Source organism: Coloeus monedula, assembly GCF_965178545.1.
Source record: "Coloeus monedula genome assembly, chromosome: 1".
NCBI lineage: Eukaryota > Metazoa > Chordata > Aves > Passeriformes > Corvidae > Coloeus > Coloeus monedula.
In genome coordinates this window covers 151,934,348-151,958,010 of record NC_138781.1, presented here as the reverse complement: position 1 = coordinate 151,958,010, position 23,663 = coordinate 151,934,348, and the positions used below count along the sequence as shown (strand labels likewise).

The window sequence follows — 23,663 nt, the reverse complement described above, 5'->3', positions numbered from 1 at the left end:
TATGTGCTCTGCATTACCCTAATGGTCTTGGACATAATTTCACAGGGGATCATGAGCTGAGTATTGCATGTGCCTGACTTAATGTGAATGACTCAATGCATACTCATCATTACCTTCCTAAATTGTTCTTCCTTCCTGTTTAGAGTTCTTTAGTTTTCTCCAGAATGCCAAACCAGGCTCCCTCTCCTACCAGCAGCTTGTGATAGGATGAGTAATAAAAAAAGACAAAGATACGACATCTAACAAATCATCAGTGAGGGACTTCTAGGTGCTTTAATGTATGTCCTTTTCTGGCTGGTGGTACCACAATATGCTGGCATTTGTGTAGTTGCAAGAAATAAAGATCAATTGTATTTGTCTTGGTTTTGCAGTTTTTATTGATACTTTAGTTTTTCAAAGTACAGTCTCTTGATTTAAAACAATAGCTGTAGTGCTTATTTTGGGCCATAGTCACTAATTTTTTTGAAAACTACTTTACTGAAAGGTCTTCTTTACTTGTTGAGAAAGTTAACTAAAGGAAGTATTGTCCATTCGGTGTGAGATGCTTGTGTGGATGCACAATTGTGTGACAAACCCACCCCACAGCCCTGTGATTCCCTATCTGCTGTAAGCCACCTCAGCCCTCAGGGGCTGGCTCTCCAGGGAGGTAACTTCACTGGGAGTTTCACCAGGGCTGTTTTCTGCAGATGGCTCTCCACCACCTGCACCTCCTGAAAAGACAATACAATTAAGATTAAAATAGATGTCATACCTTTGAGGCAGCAAGATACAGGGTACACGCTTTATCAATGACACCTAAAAACATTTTATGTAGCTATAAATGTTCAGGAAGCCATTTTTCTCAGTTTGCATCCACTTGCAAAGTGTTTTAGAGTAACGGCAGATCACCTCATGGTAATAAGGTATCGTGTTTAAATAACTGCCACTGGAATACATAATAGTTTTCTCTCCACTCATGCAAGACTTTAGTATCTCCTGATACTTCCCTACCAGATAGGAAGTGTGGGGAACAGTAATTTTTTGTCTGTAATACAAAAAGCGCCAAGCACCCATCTCCAACAGATCTTTTCTTTGTTATCTTTTACCTTCTGTGATTTTAGGCTTCAACCTTATTTCAGTGATACAGTTGCCTCAACACCACAAAACTGTGTCAAGAAAGTGTACTCAGGGTGTTTATTTAATGTCTCATAGCCAGAGTTCTCTCATAGCTGCACAGATGTCCATCATACTAAAGGAATCTGTTTTCTACTTGAGATTTCCAAAAAGAAGGTGTGAATAGAAAGGATAAAAGATGAATGCTAACCACAAAATTCCTGATTCAGTTTTGATTCAAGTCTGAACTGTAAACACTCTTACTTTATTTCAACTCTTGTTTGGCTACACATGACATCCCAGAGCTCATGGAGAAGGCTTCAGCTTTGCTACCTGTTGAATTTTCTACATATACAGACCAATCTGGCTAATTTGGACATGCAAAATATGCCTAAAGGTGGAAATTTAGGCACATGAGTTAGGCAGACAAGATTTCAGTGAGACACTAAAGGTAGCTCTTTCTCCCCAGCTGGAAGACTGCTTACAGAGGCACTTACTTTAGGAGGACTGGTTCATTTTAGATACCAGCTAGAGGAGTAAGAGATGTAGACTGGATCCAACTAAACCTGTTTGGATGCAGTGAGAGGCCCTTTATAAAGGGACTCACTGTTAGGCACACAGTCCACCACACTACGTAAGGGGAATGGTAGCATTCAGACATCTGTTTGAACATACATAAACATTCTAAAGCTCCTGTTTTTAACTGAATTTCAAGTTATTAACACATTTCCTGGAAAAAGCCATCCACAGCTCTTTTTTTCCACAATTGCCAGTCTTCTTGTTTCTCATTTAGATGTTTCCCGTGGAAACCGTCATAATTCAAAATATAAAGCATGTCTTTGAAATGCAACCAAGGGAACTTCATTTAGTAAATCCAAATGTCTTCAAGCACCATCACTTTCATAATTCCCCAAGTAAACTTCCCAAAATGTCAACTTTACAAACTGATCTCAAACAAAACTTCAAGAGATTGCAATGAAACAGATTCAAACTTCCCTCCATAGTTTGTAAAGGCACTGCCAGCAAATATTATGATGAATCATTGCATTTATGACATGAATTTTCTTAAATTATCTTCAAATGCAACAACACACATTCCAGTTATGTGCCAGGAACAAATGATACATTCTGTCATTAAGTATCACGGCCTGACCACAAAATGAAACACCAAGTTGGACAATATTTTTACTAAGTGGAAAGAAAATTACAGGTAACAGTAAGATGGATGTATAAACAACAGCTTCTAAATCCAGCAGTGAATAATCTAAAAGACATCTAAGATTCTAAATTTGAGAGGTTTTATTCCAGAAACTGAAATTTATGAGTTTAGCTTAAACCACAGCAAGGAATGCCTCAGTTTTCTGTTGGACTGCGATATTGAGCTTTGAGCCTTTGGTCATCCCTAATTTGACATTTCTAAGTCAAGACATTTCCCATGGAAGTATACAAAGGATCAAGAAAAATTTTTGAAATGCCAGTTCCAGTTACATTTTATGATCACTGGTTTGTCCAGTTCTTCTTCATTTTATTGAAATACGTTTTAGTTTTTTTGCTTATAGATCCCAGATGATATATGAAGCTGTAAAAATATTGATTTCAAGGCAAAGATGAGATGGATAAAACAGGATTCACCACAGCTGGTCGAGATTGCATCAGACTAGATCCTGTTCATCTTTGTGCTTAGATGTGAAAACTGGAATGTTTCATTATCTGTGATACTTGCTGGCACACTGGTAAACTCCATCTACTTGGTGTGAGGCCACAAACTGCAATCCACAATAACAATGCAAGTACACTATCATGAACATTTATAATTTCTGAAAGGCAGAAAAGTGATAGATTGGATCTCAGGGTAGCTGACAGAGCTGACAGATCCCCCTCAGGAAAGAGTACAAGGTACAACATCCAAAAATGTTGTACATGTACAATGTACCATTGTTCTCTCAAATCTGGTATTCAACATATGCCAAGGTCCCACAGGACAGCCTGAGAGCACTCCAGGAACAGAGGCTGGAGCAGACAGGGAACAACAGAGGTTCAGTGCTTCAGTTCTGAAGGGAGGTACAGCAAACTATCTCAGGTGCAAGGAGACACATCAACATTACCTGTAGCAACATGATGCATAGGGACTCAATTCCTGCAGAATCCAATTTCTGGGGACAATGCAAGTGATGAACCTGTACTGATGGACCAACACTGCTTTGGCATGAACTTCAGCACAACATCCTCTCAAAAAGAAATTGAGGGTGTTCAGCCATCACCATCTGAGTTTTATGCAATCTTTCTAAGTGAACCAATGAACATTATAAATCTTTTTTCATAAGGAACTGCTTTCAGATTGTCATCAAGAGACCCACAGTGTCTCTGTTACCATCCCAGGCTAAAGGGTCTGGAGCAGGAAGGGGTCTGATGTGATATCTATTTAAATTGTATGAGAAATGTTAGTATTCCAGGGTGAGAAGAGATTAAAAATTACTATCAAAGCAAAGTGTCAAGCCAACATTGCTGTGAGATGGAATTTAGCAGAAGTCAGCCATGCAACTGCATTACCATGGTGCTGAGGCCAAGCAAATACTGGCTTAAAGAGCCAGCTGGGTGTACTCAGTTCTGCTTGAAGATTAACGTGTACTTTTGACATGTACTTTTTAAACCTTTTCTTGAGAATCCATACTCCATAAATTTCACACTTTATGGCTTGTTTTCAAAAATTTTAGTCAACTTTGTGAACTCTTCAAGTGTGTTTTTCTCTCCCTCCCTCTATTTTTATGTTTAAGATTCAAGTATTTGGCTTTGGTCACTGACAAGGTCAGGCTGTTGAGCTAGACAGATCATTGGACTAACCCATACATGAATGCTGTGTTCTTATGCCACTTTGGATAGTTTTAAATCTTGTCTATGTCAAAAACAATATGCCCTGGTGGATGTTTTCCCACCTTTGGGGGGACTTTCCATAGGTGCTGGGAATAGTCTCTGTCCGTGGTGCTCGGTCAGCAGTCCTTCTACCAGAGCTGTGACTTCAGCTCAGTCTGGCATTACACAGCCACAGGGCTGTGAGGTGAGGTCCAAAAAGATCTAGAAGTTATTTCCAGGACTGTTTAAATAGCAGAATAAAGCTTTGAAAATTAGCAATATCTCAATCAGCACAAAGCCATTGGAGAGATCAAAGTATCCCCTCTGAACATGGAAGGCATTGAGGGATACCAGGAAACTGAGAAAAGGCTGAGAACAAAATCTTGATTCCACTTTGGAAGAAAGACCATGAGTAAAGGTTGGGGATGTCTATTGAACAGGAGAATTGCTGCTCTGTGTCTGCATCAGAACCACCAGCTTGATGGTTCTGAGACATTTTAGCTTTGTGTCACTCAAATATCAGCCTCAGACCATTTGAGCTACCCAGGCATGGATAGCCTGGGTAGCTCCGCATCTTGGAAAGTACATTTTGTTCTCAGAAATTCAACAGCCCCCAAAGCAGAGAGAGCCTGAACTGTGTTCACTGTGAAGATGGATCCTTAGGACATAAAAAACACATGCAAACTTGCAGGCCTCCAAGAACAATTCAAAACATCTCTGCCTGCCAAAGAGGGATAGTTTTGTTTGCTTTGCTTGAGGGTATCCATATTTATTTACAAGATACACAGATATGAAGGGGAGTTTATTCACTAGCATAAATTCAGGACAGGCAGCAGATTGAAATCTCAGCAGAGTTGGTTATACAGCAGCAAGAAAAAACTGAAGGGCTCCAATAGCTGCATTGAAATTTATGGCAAATATAAAAGGAGACATGCAAGGGGCATAATCACCACAGCTATAAAAAAAGTCAAAGAAACTAATCTAGTGAAAAGTCAAAGCATGCAGAAACCATAATGAGATACAACTAACTAAAGCCTCAGCTGCAACTTTACAGTGGATGGAAACGATTTGTGCTCCTCCTAAGCATAGGAATCTCAACATTCTCATATTAGGTGCTTCCAGTAGACAAAAGAGGCCTGTATATACAGCCTTCCAGTTTACTCAAAGTCTATATTATGACTGTAAATAGAGAGCAAATTATTAGAAGATATGGCTTTTTCATATCTTCTATCATCATAATAGGATGATTTCTCTAGATAGTTAAACTCGAGGACAATTAAACTTTAGTACACATTATCTGCTATAAAGTAAATTTGTTTAGTGTTACATTCTTAACTATATACCCTGGACATTGCAAGTTGTTTAATTTGTGAAATGTGTTTTTTCCACAGTGATGTAACAGCACTACAGTCAGAGAAAAACATTAAGCAGAGAATTAAGGGTTTATTTAATATCAGAAAACAGTCTTCTCACCTGTGGATGCTTTCAGCCTCCTGATATAATCAGACCAAAAGGAACAGTCTGCTTTTTTCAGTCTTTTAAGAGTCGGCAAAGATACAGTGAATTCCTTGTAGTTATCACCATCATCACTTGGCAGATACATAGGCCAGGCAGGCATCACCCCCAACATTCTTCTCGAGAAACTGTGGAGGTAGTTTGGATTTCTAAGGGAGTGGGAGAAATTATCATTAGAAAAGAATGACATGAACAGTAAAATGGTAAGAAGATTGGCCGTGTCAGGGAAATGTGTATCCAGTCCCTCTGACCAGTGGGGTTCAAATTCAGCCCAGATTGGTGAATCATTCAGGATGCCTCATCTGACAGTAACTTTTTAGTCTGGTTCACTTCCTAAGGAACAGGTAGACAGAACCTGTATAGACACAGGCTTATGAACACCCTCAACAGCCCTTCATCCCAATCCAACCCAACATACTGTAAAAAGCATATTAAGTCACTGTTTCCACCATTCCCATGCTAGGTTTCCAGAGATACTCCTCATTCTCAAACATGGCCACAGCTTAGTAGCACAGAAGGATGTTCACAGAGTACTTGGTAAAGGGTGCACTGTGTCTTTCTGTGCTTTCCCCTTTCTTCTGGGAAAAAGAGAACTCTTAGCCAAGAGGTTTCAGAATTGGGGTCACCGAACTAAGCTCTGGAAACAACAGCAAGGCCTTTGAAGCCTGCATGTACTTTAGTAGAATTAGCAGCTGATCAATGGAGATGAAATGTCTATTCCTCCTAGCTAAGTCTCATACCATAAATCTTTGGTGTCTGCTCTGCTTGATAACTTGGCCACGACTTTCCAACCATGTGGACTAAATCTCACTGTAGGCTTACAAGTTGTAGAGGAAATGGAGAATGATTGAGTGAGGGCAGGGTCTGGAATGACTACACTCCCTCCATTTCTCACCATCTCCCCAGTCACAGCAATTCTTAAATATCCCACACTTACCCCGAGTTTATGAAATTGGAGATATACTGCATAATATGCAAGGAAAGGCCCTTTTCTTCCTCAGTAAATTGTACTTCATACTTCGGGTAGAATGGCAGACCAAATGCATACTGAACATCCAGCAGGAGCTCCTGACCTGAGCTAAACCAAATATTTATAGAAAGATAATTAAAACCATCATTTATTTATTTGTGGAAGAAAGGGAAATAAATTAATTCAGAGAATAAAGCAAAGTTGTAAATTGTTAATGACCATTAATTAGAGTGTGGTGAGCTGTGGGAGTTTTTCAATCCAAAACATAAAAGAAGAGCAAGCAATAACAAGGAGAATTTGCATTCGTGTTAATGCAGGGTCTTTAACCTTTGTTACAAAAGGAAACTGTGGAAGGCATTAGGGCACAGTTCCTAAATTAACTGGGTGTATAAGAGAGAGTGATAGAGGGAGAAAGTCGCTTGGGTATTCCTTAAATGCCTCTTAAGTTTTGGACAGATTTTCACTACAATTAAATTCAGAAAGTGGAAGCAAGTGGTGACATGGATTCTGGCAGCCACAACGGAAGGTTAATTATGGCTTATTTCACAGACTTGGAATAAAATTCTGGCCCTTCTTAGCAGCAGTTGGAGTCTTTCCATTGACTTCATTGTGGCCAGGATTCTGGATAAGAAAAGATGTAAGAGGAGATGTTTATGAAGATTTCTCTTAGACATAGCTTTAATCTAATTTCTCTGCTGGCTGGGTGGTTTTGGTTCATACACTCTGCTCTCCCCAGTTTTTATGTGGAGACAAGTCAAAACAGCTTGAGATAATCACCTAGATCAGATTTAAGAAAGAACAACTGCTGCGTAGTTCCACGTAATATATAACACATATTATAGGGAATATTTCAACAATTCAGAGACAAGACTGGCCAGGTAAGACCCCAACACTTGCAGGACCTAATAGCAAAGGTTACACACCTCAACATCGTCAAGTCCTGCAGAAAAACAGTGGCCAACTTCTACTAATAAAATTATAACTAAACTATGTTCTACACATAGCTTTGAACCACAGCACAGGAGGAGATATTTCTGGCCTGGTCCAACTGTGTTTTCCATATTCCACATTTAGACAAAGGTCTTATTGACTTGGTTTAATGCTGCATGAAGACAGACAGCATCAGGGGACCTGGGAGAAGGAACAGATGTCTGTGAGGCAAGAATAAACAAATCCCAGATCCACTCAACAAGATTTCATCTGCAGTGGCATTTGTCAAAAGGTAGCACAACTGAAACTATTTTATCTTTGGACATGAAATGCAGCAGCACTGGTATGACCCTGATACTGCCTCCAATGAAACAAGGAGAATAGTTCAAACCATTATGGGCAGGTGGTCTGAAAGCAAGATAACTGCTTTACATTTTATGAGTGGTGGCACCAAAGCCTCGATTTTGAAAAGCAAACACACAGCCCTCTAAATGAAATACATCTTTGGTTGTGTTTTCCTTAGTCTTATCATAATACCTCAGTAATACTTTGCATCTGGAAAGTGAATTATTCACAGATTATTCACCAAAAAATGTAGAACTGAAACAAGATTAAAGCATATTTTTCTTCCCCAAATGTTTATAGAAGGATTAAGCAAGATCATAGTTTAATAATTTTGCCTTAAAAATAATTTGCTTGGCCCAGTATATAACAGCAATTTCTAGTGTCAGTATTGCAGCAATGGTATTACATATTTAAAGAGGCAATTTTCTTGGCAAAGAGTCACTTTTCATTAGATTAGAGGACATGAAATTAGTTGGGGTGCAATGAAGAGACAAATGTACTCATTTAGGGAAGGCATAGCAGAGGTGAACTTAGCTGTGAAGCTAAAACAAGTGAGCTGGGATTGAGGGTTTCCCCCCAAATGAGACTTTGTTCTCAGCCGTCAGGTTTCTGGAGGTGAAAACTGTTAAAGTCAAAGCCCAGACTAAAAATTCAGCAATCTCATAAATTTATTTCATTCAAAATTATTTGTATGACTACTTGGTTTGATACAGAGACATAAAGTGGTACAAAACCTGACAATTTCACAGGCAACTTTCAATATTTCTGGTTGATGAGAAAGAAAACATGAGGATGAGGAAAAATACCTAAGCTTAAGAGGGGAAAGAGGCACATATATAAATGCACAGAATACCAGGGAAGAAAACTGGGAAACACCTAGATGGTAGCTGGATGGAAAATATCAGGAGAATATTTCTATCTTCTTCCTCAAACTGATCATAGGATCATAGAATCATAGAATCACAAAATCATAAAATGGTTTGGGTCATAAGGGGCCATAGGGAAGTCAAAAATGGCCAGAAATACCCAAACAAGGATTCTGGAGTCTTGTAGGAGCTCTGAGCATACTCAAGTTAGCACTGTTTTCACTGGAAGAAAAGTGGATGAGAGAAAGAAAGGGACACAAATATTTATAGCTTTGCTGTTGTACACTGCCAGATCTGAAGGGAGGTTTTTATTTCCTGAGCTGCTCCAAACTGTACTCCCCGGATACCATGCATGTACTCAACAGCAGCAGCTCTAAATGGAGATATGAAGGCCCCACAACTACAGAAACAAGGGCAAAAGGGATTTTTAAGGAAACCAAAATAATAGCAACTAACTTCCTCTACAGAAGACCCTTTTCAAGGAACAAAACTGTTATTAACAGCAGTGAATGCAATTATGTGTAAGGATGAAATCTTGGCTTTGGTGACTTCACAGGAATAGTACTTTGTGCAAAGGTGTCACTTCAGATCTTCTCTGCATAGCTTTGCTTTTTAAGATGTCAATACTTTTAAAAACAGATTCACATCTCTTCTTATTTGGTGGACCAGTAAATTTAGCCATGGGGAAGTTAGAAGCCAGATTCTACAACTTTGCTCACACTGAAATGAGCTCTCCATGGGGAGTTCTTACTTTACCTCAGAAGAAGGTGCTACTGGAGTTCAGTTTACAAAAAAACATGGTAAAACCAGAAACTTTGTGACATTCATAACCAACGATTTAACAGCAGACCCTGTGTGGGGTATGCCCAGCCCTCGCCCTGGAGGGACGTCTGCTGAGATAAGGAGAGTGCCTAAACCTCCCAGCAGAGCTCCCCTGGAAAGGGAGCTACTCTTCAGTTACTGCGAGAAGACAAACCCAGAATCCTCTGGGAGACCCTGTACAGATCCTTTGTAGCCCATTGGCCTTTACCCTCTGACACCCACCCCCTGTATCCCTATAAAGCCAGCCCCCTGCCCCTGCGAGGGCAGAGAGATGCTCGTCCCTGGCCTCCCCTTCGCTGGACTAATAAAGCTGCCTCGTGCAGAACAGCTACACGGGCCTCTCATCTCTCTCCCTGGTCTGGCCTGGAGGCTGCCCTGCAGAGCTGAGCTGGAATCACGAGCTGACAATCACTAAAGAGCTGACAGCCTCTGCACAGGCCCTCCTAGCCAGCAGCTGAGGGAAGACACCGGGCCTCGGGAAGGTGATTCCTTTTGGGACCATCCCTCCGGACCGGTCACAGCTTCCTCGGTCAGAGCTACTGACCCCACACCAGCTGCCATAAGCCTGAAATATCATTTGCTGGGAATTTTCATTATCCAGTGCCAAGCCATTTAATTGGGAAGGTATAGGTTCTGAGAAAATTTTCCTTAAACCTAAGATGGACTTTCCATTTAAATTTCCAAGTGGGAAAGAGAGAAAGCGATTACTTAGCCATCAGTTACTCCACTGCCCTCTCTCTCTACAGAGCTGTGGCAACTTTCACATACAAAAAACAACTTCAACAGGGAAGAGTAAAAGATGAGTGATCAGAATTTAGAACAAAAACCACCCCGGTTATGGTTGATTTGGTTTAAATTCTGGTTCCAAATCAAAGAGGGCATATGTAAGACCCCATGTCCAAGAGCTGAAATTAACATCTCAATCACAAGCTTTTGGAACAGAAAAAAACCAAGCCAAATCAACAACGACTAACAAATAAAACCAGCCAAAAACCCCCAAAACAAGCTGCCTCACCACCACCACCCCAACTCAGAAATCCTCAAAAATTTTGTTAGCAAAATGGAATTGTCATTACTGGCAATCCATAATCAGGGAAGTCAGAACAGAAGAATATGGTCTGGCAGACTATCATGCTATTCTATGTTAGGACTGAATGCACAACTCAGAGCTGGGGCTGCAGGGACCTCACAGTGTGATCCATAGTAAATTAGGACATAGATCTCATTTTGAACCTTGTCCTTGTTCTAGGTCTGGCTAATTATTTCATACTGGAAACTCATTTTGATGATTAATGACTTACTCTAGCCTAGTATTACTCTTTTCTTCCTTTTATTTAAAAATAGTCCTCACTCTCCTTTCCAACTAATTTCAATTAATCTCAAAGCATTTTGAGTCACAGCTTCTATTCTTAGTTGCCTTAGTGTAGTTTTTGGTTCTTTTCTAAACCTCCACATGCAGATAGAAGCCAACGTAAATTAGCTCAAAATTCTAATGATATCCAATACGATACCAAAACACAAAACTTCCCACTGCAATTCAATCATTTAAATTTTAAAATAACAAGATAAATATAACTAGCTAGAGTTCAGCCAGAATTACCAGTGATCATCTGAGAAATGGAGAAGAAATTTTGTACTCAAACTCATGTCAGTCATCAAACCAAGCGGATGTTGGCAATCTGTGACAGATTGGTGAGATAAGAAAATAATTTATCCTTTAATGTAAACTTTTATGAGAATAACTGCTCATTCTAACAATTCTGTGAAAGATTTTGTGTTGGAGAAGGGAGCATGGCTTGGAGTTCCCAGCCTCATTATCAAGGCCCTGTTCAGTATCCCATTGGCAAGGACAGGCCTATCACTGGGAAAGTAAAAAAACCCCACCATTTCTGTGTCACGTGGCTTTGGTGAAAACAGGTTATTTACATGCTGAGTGAGCTGAACAGCACAGGTGAAACCCAGACTCACAGGTTGCTGATGAATCTCCTGCTGATTTGAATTGAAATAGGATTTCATAACAACCCAGTCCCAGGAGAAGAGGATATGATTTACATAAAATGTGCCACTCCCTGCATGCTCTTCTGGCCCCATTCTGTGTTTATTTTCAGTAAATGGATTTAAAATTATTTTTTGCGAGAATTATTGGAAATATTAAATGTGCTTATTTGCACCCATCTGCATTATCTTGACATTAATACCAGCAGATTTTTCCAGAGTATATTTGCAGATCCAGTATCCTGAGCTGTGCACACGCATCATCTCATCCATATCATGGGAGAGGAGCAGCCTACCAACCCTGCACTTTGCCTGAACTGAAATATTCATTTTGATGCCAAGCAAGAATAATTTTTAAAATTATATACATCCACACATTTTATGAAAGGAAATGGTATGTGATTGCAGGGAGAAAAAAAAAAAAAATCAAAGGATAGCTGAATATTTATAGAAATTCAATGAGCCAATGTGAGGCCTGGTGTGACCTCCGCAGTTCTAGGCATGCATTTGGCTCCTTGGTCTCCTCTCATTATGAACTGCTGCCAAACAAATGGGGGAAAGGATGTGAAAAACAGATGAACATTTTGCTTTCTTCTTTTCAGGAAAATCAGGACATATGGAAAAAGCTTAACTCCTAACAGGATTAAACTGCCAAGTTTATCCACCTTTGTACCAAAAAAGCCCTCTAGATACATGTGACTTGTAAAAGTATTCTGGAGTTTGCTGTGTCTTTTCCACTTGAATTACTCCCAATACACACAATGTTCCACTTTGCATTATAGCTGTGCCAATTAAAGAAAATAAAATTGAAGTAGCAGATAGTAAATTCAAGAGCCTGAAAGCCCACATAAATTGAAAAAAATATCATAGATCTTGAAGCAGGAAGAAAGAAAGCACTTTTATCAACTTGTCAGAACTCCTAAAGAGCATAGATTACACAAATCTGTCAGGGAATTACTGTATTTAAGATTAGTAATAAGCATGCTGACACTTGGCTGGACTTTTGGAAGACAGAAATTCATGCATTTGTTCAGTATGGCTACTCCTAACCTGAATGAATGGATGGATGAATTTCCAGAAAAAAGGTGATGTGTACATCTAAAGACCCCAGAGCACCAAGGAAAACATGGTGCTCAATATGCATCGACTTTGTGCTGATCTTGTAGATTACATTTGATAGGAACTGCCTGTCCCAGTGCAGCACATGCAGCTCCAAAATTGTTTTATACTTTCCTGAGTCTTTCAGCTGAATTTTGGTTCATTTAAAGCTGTTTTCTGCTTTTTCTGAGCTTGGTACTTTGCTTTTGCATATTTATGGCTAATTTACAAGATCTGGAAAATCTGCTGAATTCCAAAGGCATCTAAACTACTTCCTGGGAAGAAAAAACAAATTGTCCAGACCCCAAGCCTTTAGAAACAGAGAAGCTTTGCAAAGAGTTGGGCATGGCATGATGTGTCTGTATCAGTGGGACACTGTTTTCATAGCTGCAGCTGGCACAAGGCAATGGATAAGGCCAGAGGAATGAGAGGCACTTCCAAAACAACAACTTTTAGGAGATGACTAGGAGTAGAGCTTTACAGAGCACAATGACAAGCTGTTGTTGCAGCAAGTGGACATAGCTACCTGAGGCAATTGTGGTGCTTGCTCAGCTATGGAACAACATGCATCTTGCCCTTGTCACCATCCCACTGGTAACTTATTTGCCCTCTGTGTTTAGATCATTTTCTTTGAAGCCCAGAGGCCTGCACAGCACCCAGTTTAGACTGTGTCCCCCAACCTGTGATGTGTTGGTTTTCATGGACTAACAGCTACAGACAGGAGGAGAGCAGCAAGTGGACAGCAAGTGGTGGATGGATTAAAGGACAGGGATATAATTGTTGTGAAATGAAAAGAGCAGAAAAGTCTCCTTCAGTTAAAGAGATATGAAGTATAGCCAGAATTCCCGCAGCATCCATAATAAATAGAAACCAAGAATACTTCACATAGTTGAATGGGTTTATACACAAACATTTTTTGTTTTATCAGTCAGGAGTTTTCTCCTTCAGTTACAGGAATCTTAAGAAGTGTCACCAAAACACAGCCAACTATGTGAGCCTTGGCACAGAGCAGCCTTTTAACAACTCACACCAACATACACAGGAGTGAGTAGTCAGGAGGTAAAGACAGCCCTGACTAAAATGACTCAAAAAAGACAGCAGCTCCTTAATCTTGGGTGAATCTGTCCCATGCACAATTAAGAAAAGGTTTTATGACAATTATTATAGTCATGTTAATGATTAGAAGATAAAGCCTCATTAAGTCTCAGTTTAGACTGTTTCAGTGACAATTATGATGCTTTTCCATCCTGCTGCAGCTGATGATCAGGCCCCCTCAGTGGGAAGAGCACTGATTTTTAACCACCATCTTTAAGATAGAACATTTGGCACCACAGTGTGACTTGGAAACTGTGCTGGCATGGCACGCAATGCTTCTTCATGTAAGCTGCAAAAATCCCCCAGAAACCTCTTGAAGGGTTAACAAGGCAAATCTCTGTACAATTAATAATATCCCTGTCAAAACATACTTCTCCTATCACACATTTCTTTACCATAACTAAAGCTATCCTCCAGCCCTCCGCACTAATCCTAGGCAGCGCTGAGCAGTCACATTCCTCCTGCATTGTTTAGAAGAAATGTTTACTCCAAGGCCTAAGTGTTCTCAAAGAGAGAGTGAGAAAATGGCAGCTGGGTCATGTATATATTTTTACCACAGATTATTAATGTGGGAGTTGGCTCCTCATTCAAATGGGAACTGAAGACTAAAGCAGACATGGTGGAATGCCAAGCTCAGGAGAATGCTACCACGTGGAAGGAGATATTATTCTGCTCTCTGCAAGATCCATTTATCTATACAAAAACTCTCAGTTCATGGTTTTATGTGATTTTCCACAAATGTCATAGACATCAAGTTAGAGCAGGCTTTTTAACCCTACCCCCATATCTATGCATGCTTGAATGTGTGTGAGTGTGCGTGCGTGCATGTGTGTGTGTACATCTTAGAAACATCCAGCTGAGAGACAAACTTTGGCTAATGACTTTTACTGGTAAAAATTCCTCCCTGTTCAATAATTTTTTGTCCACTTTGCATCATTGTGGTTGAGTCTGTCTTTACTGGCTGACTTCTCCCTCCCTCTTGTTTATCTTGCTGTTAGTTATTAAGTGACTGCTCCTTCTGAAACAAGAGGAAATAGCAGTGCTTTTTCATACCTTCATTTTAACTCTCTTTTCTGTTACACATTTTGGGAGACACATAAAGTAGGAGAGAGGTGACAAAGTAGAAATTGAAGAATGGGTTGTTAAATGGTGCCTTATCTTAATTAGTGAATGACTATTTCCCCAGACAGAATATTTTGTCCAAGAGTAAATAGTCTCCTATTGTTGTAGTTATCTGGACATTATTTTTATGTACTCTTTCCAATACTCATGTGAGGTAGCCATTAGCAATTATTATAGATTGTATATAATTATATTATCATAATTTTTATGATACAGCTTGCAAACATAGAGAGGGAAGGGCCATCTCCTGTGTAAACTGACTTCTTAGGAACAATTTAGTAAAGTAAAAAACCCTCTTTTTTTATCTTTTATGTTACCCTGTTCCCATCTTTACAAATGAAGGTTTATATCTCAGCAAACTGGTTGAGAAATCATTATTCTATCAAAAAGGTACACGAGTACTGTGTGCAAATCATACTTTGGCTATTGCATTCTTTAACACAAAGAAATGGCTGTAACAGAGTTCTTCCATTCAGGCATTTAATAGAATGTTTGCAGGGTTCTATTCTCACTTCTGCTGAGCAAGTTCAAATGCACACATCCTGCCTTCCAGCCTAAGCTGTAGGTTGTTTGGGAGAGTATATACCTCTGCTACTCCTCCTAGGAGTCACAGTTCTCAAAGAAGAACTTGAAAACGGTCAGGACTCATTTCTAGTGGTTATGAAAATCCCTTGGAAGGTAGGGACATGGTTGCTAGATCTTTCCCCAAGATTAGTTTATATACTCTACTAGAAGGCTGTTTCATGAACATCATTGGTTTTAGTCTGGTAAGACAAATCACCAGTAATATTCCCAAGCACTGCGTTTTGCTGGTTCCAAATTCCTGATGGTTTCCCAGTTTTTAGGAGCTAAAGCCACCCTCCCACACAAAACTCCTTCTCTCAACAATACTGGCATGAGTGAGGCTGCTGTACAGCCTGCAATGCACCAACACTGCATGGAGGGAGGAATGCTCTAGAGAGGGTGTCATGGCAAAACTGGGATGAAGAATAAAGGAAGATTTATTTTGGGATGAATGAATGAGTGAATGAATGAATAACAATATTTAAACAAAACACTTGCAACATATTCAGCAGAAGACCTAGTGTGGGGTCCCTTAGGAAAATGAGGGTATCACTTCATAAATAGCCACCTTGTAGTGTTACTTGACATCCTCCCATACACAGACAAGCTGAATTCTGCAACTTCTGTTAAAGCGTTTGCTTTGCAACCTAAACAGCATTTATTTTAATGGCACTTAAGGATAAAAAAAGACAAAAAGGGTAAGAATGTCATACAGCTTACCAAGTTGGGTCATTTCTCCTTGCAAGTGGCTTAACTTAAGGCTATTGAGCCTCTGCCTCACGTTCCTGCAAGTTTCAGACAGCATTCTGGCTTTGTTTGTTCTTTTAAAGAGGGTTATAAAAAAGCAAACTAATAACTTTAGCACTATAGTTAAAGTAATTAGCTTTGAACACCAGTGTCAACATAAATATTATTAATATTTGTAGCTACATGCTATGTAAACTATTGCTGCACGGGAGAGTGTGAGGAGAGCTAAATAACACGAGCACAAGAGAAATCTTAAATACAGCTTGATAGAAGAGAAAATTCTTATCAATTCAAAATCACTGCCTCAAAGCCAGTGAGTCTAAACTGTATAAGTACGATTTAATCTACTTACAAATAAGATCTAATAGTAGATGACTGGGTCACTGTCATTCTTCAAAGCAAGAGAAAACTTCCTAGCTCATTTGAAAACATATCTTTTCTTTTTGTGCAGCTGGATTTTTGGCATACCATAGCTCAGCCCTGTTTGGAGCCTTGTAAAAATCACTGATCTGGGCCTATCAGTAGCCAAATGGAGCACTGTGAACATTCCCACTGGAGCTGCCAGAAAAATAACGGCTCCCTGAGGATTAACTCCTCAGTTGAAAAGAAAGCAAGCCTGTGTTACCACAGCATAATGGCCTTCATCTGTAACCTAGATCTGGGCTGGCTTCTTTCAAATGCTTTTTCACTATGCTATCAGGAAGGGAAAAAACTGGTGCACTTTGCAGGGAACTTCACAGGATCAAATGGTGCCAGTAGGAACCCACCGTCCCTCCCCTGAGCCCTTTTGGAGGAAGCCTGAGAAAAAGGAAAAGGTCTCAAAAAGCCTTCCTGGAGAGAGATGAGGGGCTGTACAGGGAGCAGGGAACAAGCACAGCTTCCTCATAAGGAAGCAGTATGAGGATGAGCATCCCTGTCTGTTTTGCTGCCCCGGGGTGTGGATTCAGGGAACAGGAGGGGCGACTGTTGCTGCAGTCTCTGGTCACTGAGCCTTTGGGAGCCGGAGCCTCTCTGGTGAGTCACAAGGCACCCCAAAGTGCTGACCACTGTCATCAGTGCCTCTTCCTGACTTCTGTGAGGGGCTGGGTCTAAAATACAGCCAGGGAAGGTCACCTTAAAGGCCTCTGCCTTCCAGATTGTTCTGTGCCCAACAAGACATTGCATCTCCCACAGCCATTTAGGCCTTTCTGCCAAAAATATAATTGTCCTGCTGACAATTATTCAAGTAAGCTTCTAAAATGAAGGATGACACAGAGCCTGAGTCCACAAATGCTTGTGTGCAAAAATATTTTTCTTCCCATGAGACAGTCTGCCGGCACCAGTCACCAGTCTGGAGTGCTGGAGCAGGAAAGAATAAATCCCAGAGCTCATCCACACTGAAGGCCAGTCAGTACAACTGGGATACAATTGTACTGACCTCAAAAAAGGGCAGTGTTATATTAATGTTGAGTTATTTGAAAATGATATCCCATTTATCTTGAGAGCTGTGGACTCCCCGATGACTTGGACCACGTTCTGGTTCTTTGTGGGATATTTATCGGATACAGAGTAGGAATCTGAAAGGCTGACTTTGGAACTGGTCAAGGTAGGTAAGTTGGAAAGGGGAAACTCAATTTAGACATCTCATGGGAAATGCCTCAGTTCAGAAAAAGCATTCCTGTATAGTCAAAGAATTTATTAGAGACAGATCCCTCCTTTGCTCATCTGAACTGTTTATTTGAGATACCTACATCTATTCATTTACTCCATAGCATATCCAAGCAGTCAGCCCTGGTTTTACAAACTCTAAATAATCCAAGAAACATAATAAAATCCATCTCCTTACCTGCTCTGTGAGGAGCTCTCAGGTACATGGTACATGAAGACATTTCCTCGAGAAGCAGAAGCCCAGTGACTTGCCATGTTTATGATGGGACATGTGATAAACTGGTCACTGATAAAAAGAAGGAGCAGAGAACAGACACAGTTGTGTAAAGGAAAAAAGGGAAGAACCCCCACAAGCAACAGACCTCTATCTCGATAGCTTTCTTTAAATTTTCCACAGCAGGTCATATCTCTGCCTTCAAATCATCTGAAGGAAACCACATTCATGCTCTATGAGACCGATACTGCTTAGAATTCACTAAAAGTGCTGTTTTATGGAGTGTTGAACAGTGATAGTAAATAAGCCAGATCTGACACATAAGAAATATCCTGGCAAAAAAACCCGATCCCACTTTAGTCTAGTTTATAAGGGCCCATGCTTATAATAGTTTTAAGTTATTTCTGGCACCACTAAGTTGCAATGGCATCTAATATAAGGTCTTATATATTTCCTGTGTTAAGGATTAATAACGTAATTTCTGAATTTGTGTCTGTGTGATTTTTTGGGTAGAGTTTCCAGAGCTGGAAGAGGTAAGAGACCACTTTTGAAGATAACCTGCAGGGCTCATCAATATCGAATTCCTAGTACAACATGTCTGGGAGAGAAAGATTACCCAATAAGAGCACAATGAGATAGTTAAATGATCAATTCAACACCAGGTCTAAAAGGTACAAGTGAAGCAAACTTATCCAAACCTTCCTGCCTTCCTTTGCCCCAAGAAGGGGGGCTGGAAGGTGGGGTGAGCAGTAGCTGGAAGAAGCACAAGCGGTTCAAGAGAGGCAGGTAGAGGACAGAAGGCCTTACTGCAATATATCTAGATTCCTCAAGGTGGTATTATATATACATATAGCACCACTCCCCATTCTTCATGTGCCTGAGGACTCAGCACATGCTGTGGGTGTTTATATACCTTTACCTACATGAGCGCACACAAACATATCTGCTGAGGAAGTGGGTGGTTTCAATTCCCAGTTTAGTGAATCTGAAACAGCAGCTTCTCCTTCAGACTTGGTAGGTTGAATAAAAAAAAAAGAGTGGTGCAAGAACGAACAGCATCAGAGAAGCATAAAAACATGTTGCTATTTTTAACTAGTATGGTTATGAAAGGCACTGTTTGGGTAGCTATCTTGGTTCAGCAGAGTTTATTTTAAGCTCATCTGTGGGACCACAAGCTTTGGGTTGACTGACCACAGGGCTCTTTGACAGTTATGGTTGACAACACCCATATGAAACAAAAATTACTGCTCTTCACATGCCTACCAGCATGGGGCTTTAGAGGAGCAGATGGTCTTTGAAAACTAGAGAGGCTGGGGAGAGAAATAGCTCTCAAGAAATGCTTTGAGATACATTGCACCACTTAAAACTGATTCTCAGTTGGTGTTATGAGGGAAAAAAAAGTCAGCTATTCTGAGGAAGTAGAAAAAGCCCGAAATACATAGTAACCACAAAAAATGAAATGTCTGGCTCTTACTGGCATGGAATACCAGAGTTAAAAAAGAAAAAAAAAGAAAAAAGGAAAGGAAAGAAAAAGAAAATGAAAATGAAACTAATTTAACACTTGGGAAAAATACCAGAGAATTGCAGCTAAAATAAATTTAAAAGTGGAATTATTTTAAAACCACAAAATGTGCACAATGTATGTAGTTTATAACAACCACTTATGTTGCTTTATCACACTTTGTAATCCTGTTAAAACTTTAGTAGTTAATTCCTGACATAAAACTTTTCTTGGCTTACACATCTATGCTGGTAGTAAGTTTTTTTGTTAAAAAGAACAAAATTAAGGAGAAAAAAACCCCAAACCAAACCAACCAACCAACCAACCATCAAAAAACCCAGAACCAATTACCTGTTTTCTCCACCATGTATGTGATGCTGATACAGGTGACTCTCATTCTGTACCTACTGTTTCCCCTCACTTTCTGCTGTAGCTGGAGAAATTTCCAAAGCATTTAAAGCAAAGTATTATCATCAGATGCCCTGTTCTCACTACTCAGCTTTCTGCTTGCTCAAGAATAAGCCACTCACTTCTTTCCTTAGCCAAAGCATTTTGCTTCATGTCATAAGGGAGCAGGTAATCCCTGTGCCCAGGAGACTGCTGAGCCTGAGGAGCTGTTGGTGAATCCTATTCCTGCTGGAAATGAGTGGCGTGCTAGCCCTTGCAGCTTTGCAAAAGTCAATGTTTGCACCACATGGAGCCCTGGGCTTAATGTCAGTGATCAAATGGGACAGCCCTGTGTTATAACAGCTCCTTATAGAAGGATCTCTGGACGGGAAGAATGGTTAAAATGTAAGACCTACAGTGGTTTATTACAGCTTAAAACATCACTGATCTAAAGAATTAATCCCCATGGGTAACAGTGGTGATGGAAGTAGACTGAAGACAAGTTCTGGCTTTGATGCTCATGAACCACAGTGCTTCCACGTGTACTGCAGGCAGTGGCCCCAGATGTCACGGTGATGGGAGGCCCATCCCTGGGACAGGCTACAGGGGAGAACAAATGTGGCAAGATGTGTGAGCTGATAAATGGCACAAAGCTCAGCCCACAACCCTCTGGTTTGTTTACTCCATGACCTCAGTGCATCAGCACACCTGGACCACCCAGAAACCACTGTCCACTTTCTGGATCAGCTGTTTCCAAGAGAATCTTGGCTCCTGTTCATCTCCTGCTCCCTGAGGCTCCCCCAAGCAATGCTCTGCAGCTCTGATGGAGGAATAAGAGGAAAATCCTGTCTCTGAGGTGTTGTGGACAGGCTCACAGTGGGACAGAAAACGCTGAGAGTGCAGATACCAGGAGCCTGTTGGTATGATGACTCAGTTCAGAACAGAGGTGAAACATCTTGGACAGGCCCACTGGGATTCAAGCCACCAGTTTATAAACCACATCACATTAGAAAAGTAGAGTTTTCATAATGCATCTGCTCATGAAGCAGAGATAGGAATAGGGAAAGAGTTTTTTGATTCATTTCTGGAAAATCTGTTCCACTTAAACATTCAGTCCCTGAATTTGCTCAGAGGTAGAAAATGAGAAGGAAGGAAATTTCTCCTCAGTTTGTCTCCTTTCAGAAAAACTGAACCACTCCCTCAGTTTAAGATCTTTAACTGGCTGAAGCAAACTGGCTGCCCATGGGGAACACAGCAAACTCCAGTCTTCTCCACAGACCAAACAAGCGTGTGACCCAAGCTAAAGACATCCACCAGGCTCTGTGGCTGACCAAAGGTGTCATGACTGCTGTGAGTCTTAGTTCAATGGACAATGGACTCGGCAGACTGACTTAACCAGAACTGCTGGACCCTGATGTCATTTAGGTGTCAAAGCTATGCACATACATGAGGTGGTGTGAACATGGCCCACAGCTCAACTTCCATCTCTCAAAGGTCCATGCAAAATTTCAATGCAAAGGATAGGAGTACATTTACTGGAGGCAAGTTGCTCATTCATCTGCTGACATGCATGAGGTGCTGGAGCATGTCCAGAGCATGGCAATGGAGTAAGGAATATTCTGGAGCACAAGCCAGATGAAGAGCAGCTGAACGAGCTGGGGATGTTTAGCCTGGAGGAAAAAAAAAAAGCTCAGGGGGAACTCTATTGCTCTCTATAACAGCCTGAAAGGAGGTTGTAGTGATGTAAGGATTAGTTTCTTCTCCCAGGTAACAAGCAAGAGGAAATGGCTTCAAGTTGCGCCTGACATTGTGAAGAAATGTATTTTGCAGGTTTCATTAAAAAAAAAAATATATATATGTAATTGCTGATAACAAAGTTTTCAAACTCGACCACCAAGGAAAAGTATCTGACTGTATAATTAGGGTACTGGGAATAAAAGGCAGTCTATTAATTCTACTGTCACAGGGATGAGACAACTCAATGAATAGTTGGTGCACAGTATACAAGCAACCCAGACATCTATGACATGAAAATGCAAAAAGCAGCATTAGTAGTCTGAACTCAATATACAATTCTAGAAAGACATGTCAAACTTTGCACAAGACATAAAAATTAGTTCAATTTATGTTTACCAATGACATTGGAAACCTCACAGAAAATGAAATAATAGTCCCCATTTCCTCTTCATTTGCATAAGAATTTTTCAAGCTTTTCAGAATATAAATGCACATTTGAGATAAGCAAAAAAAACCTTGCAAAACTCCAATCACACAGTTGTATTAGGATGACTTTCTTACCGGGTGGCATTTTCCAATGCCCTGGAAAAGGATGAATAATCATCAGTTGAGTGTTCAAGGGAGTAATACCACGTAGCTGCATCTTCAATGAATGAGTTGGACTCCTCTCCTCCTAAAGAATTTTGCAGAGCCTGATAAAAGGCTGTTTTGCTGTTGGCTCTTCCTTGACTTTCTTCAAATTTCTGAGAAAAAAGTGCATACATGGAATTCAGAAACAAAACCGAAAGATAAATTTTTTAGTGGAACAATGTAGGCTCAGATCTCCCTCTGCTGGAACAAGTCCTCTGCTGTGATCTCTGATTCCTAGGGGATTGAGTAAGGGACAGTCCTACTTTTGCTTTCCCAAAACAGCCACCAACCAGAAATATTCTTCCTCTGGACATACTATAGGACAGAAACCCTGATCTAGTAAGTCCAGATCATAGGTACCAAGTTGTGCCAATGGACCTCCAACAGAACAGAAATCCTGCTGGCTCTCACAGAAGTAGTTCCAAGGGAAAGTCCTCCACTGCATGTGTGTCCTACTCTGTCTTTCTGATGGTCTCCCTGAAGGAAAACTAGAAGAGAGAGAGGGAGATACTGATCTTTTACTTTAAAAACTCCAGAAAGCAAACATATATAGGCCATTTCACAGCTATGTCACTCTGCCTCTTCTGGGAACACCTACAAAGAAACATGGCTGCTCTAAAGTTCTGTGTTTAGGTCCCTTCTGGAATAACATCTGCCTTAGACCTGGAAGAGAAATTCCATTCCTGCAAATCCCAGTGCAGGGAACAGCCATGATCTTCAAACTTCATAACCCTTAGGGCCTTTCAGAGAAACCAACAGAGTGAAATGCCCTTTCCCTGAGATCTGTGGTCTGAAACCTTTCCTAACATAAAGGTATGTTCCCCAGAGCAAAGTGCCCATGTCACAGGGATCACATTCTATGCCAAACTGTGTATCCAAACATATTTTTACCAAAGCTAAAGACTGCTGGAATTTTTCAACACATCTTTCTTTGAGGAAGTTTTTTATGTTATCAATTCAAGCTTTTCACTGTTTTAAAAAATTTATATCAATTTCAGAAACAGAACAACTTCACAAAAAGAAATATCAACCCTGAACTTTCCTGTGCATCAAGTCCTTTCTACAGAGGTCCATATTGGTTGAAACTTGGATAAGAATTCCAGAGAAAAAGATCTACCAAACCACCTCTATTATTCTGGGCAGTCAGTCTGATGCAAACTAGGCCAGTGTCTGCCCAGTTTAGTTACTGTAGATGCTTTACTTAATATATTATTTTGATGGCCCACAGCTGGTTTTCATCATGCTGCTAGAAGGTCTTTCCACTACCCTATACAGAAAGTACAGATGGAATAATAACTTTTCAGTAGATTCACAGAAATGAAAGATGGAAAATAAGTTCCCATGTGCTGAGGATGAGGTTTGTCCTTAGAATACTAATGTTCTGTGCATTTTGATTAAGTGACTTCAAGGGATTTCAAAACTCTACCAAGTATACCAAGGTCCAGGAAGATCTTGGCAATTTTCCTTGCATTTGTAACAGATTCTTCTTTTGCTAGATTTTGGCCCATGCAATGTGAAAGAGTCATGGGGTGCCAG

The 23,663-nt window shown here is 40.4% G+C and overlaps 1 protein-coding gene across 1 annotated transcript in view; it reads right to left on the bottom strand.

Moving 5' to 3' along the window:
- Positions 1-597: 597 nt before the first annotated feature.
- Positions 598-23,663, bottom strand: part of TG (thyroglobulin) — a gene marked incomplete at both ends in the record, with an annotated part of 148,988 nt that continues 125,922 nt past the window's right edge. Inside the window, 5 exons of the mRNA XM_082288942.1 lie at positions 598-710; positions 5,416-5,606; positions 6,395-6,535; positions 17,837-17,944; positions 22,059-22,240. Coding sequence (XP_082145068.1) covers positions 598-710; positions 5,416-5,606; positions 6,395-6,535; positions 17,837-17,944; positions 22,059-22,240 — 735 coding nt within the window. The remainder of the gene's footprint in view (positions 711-5,415; positions 5,607-6,394; positions 6,536-17,836; positions 17,945-22,058; positions 22,241-23,663) is intronic.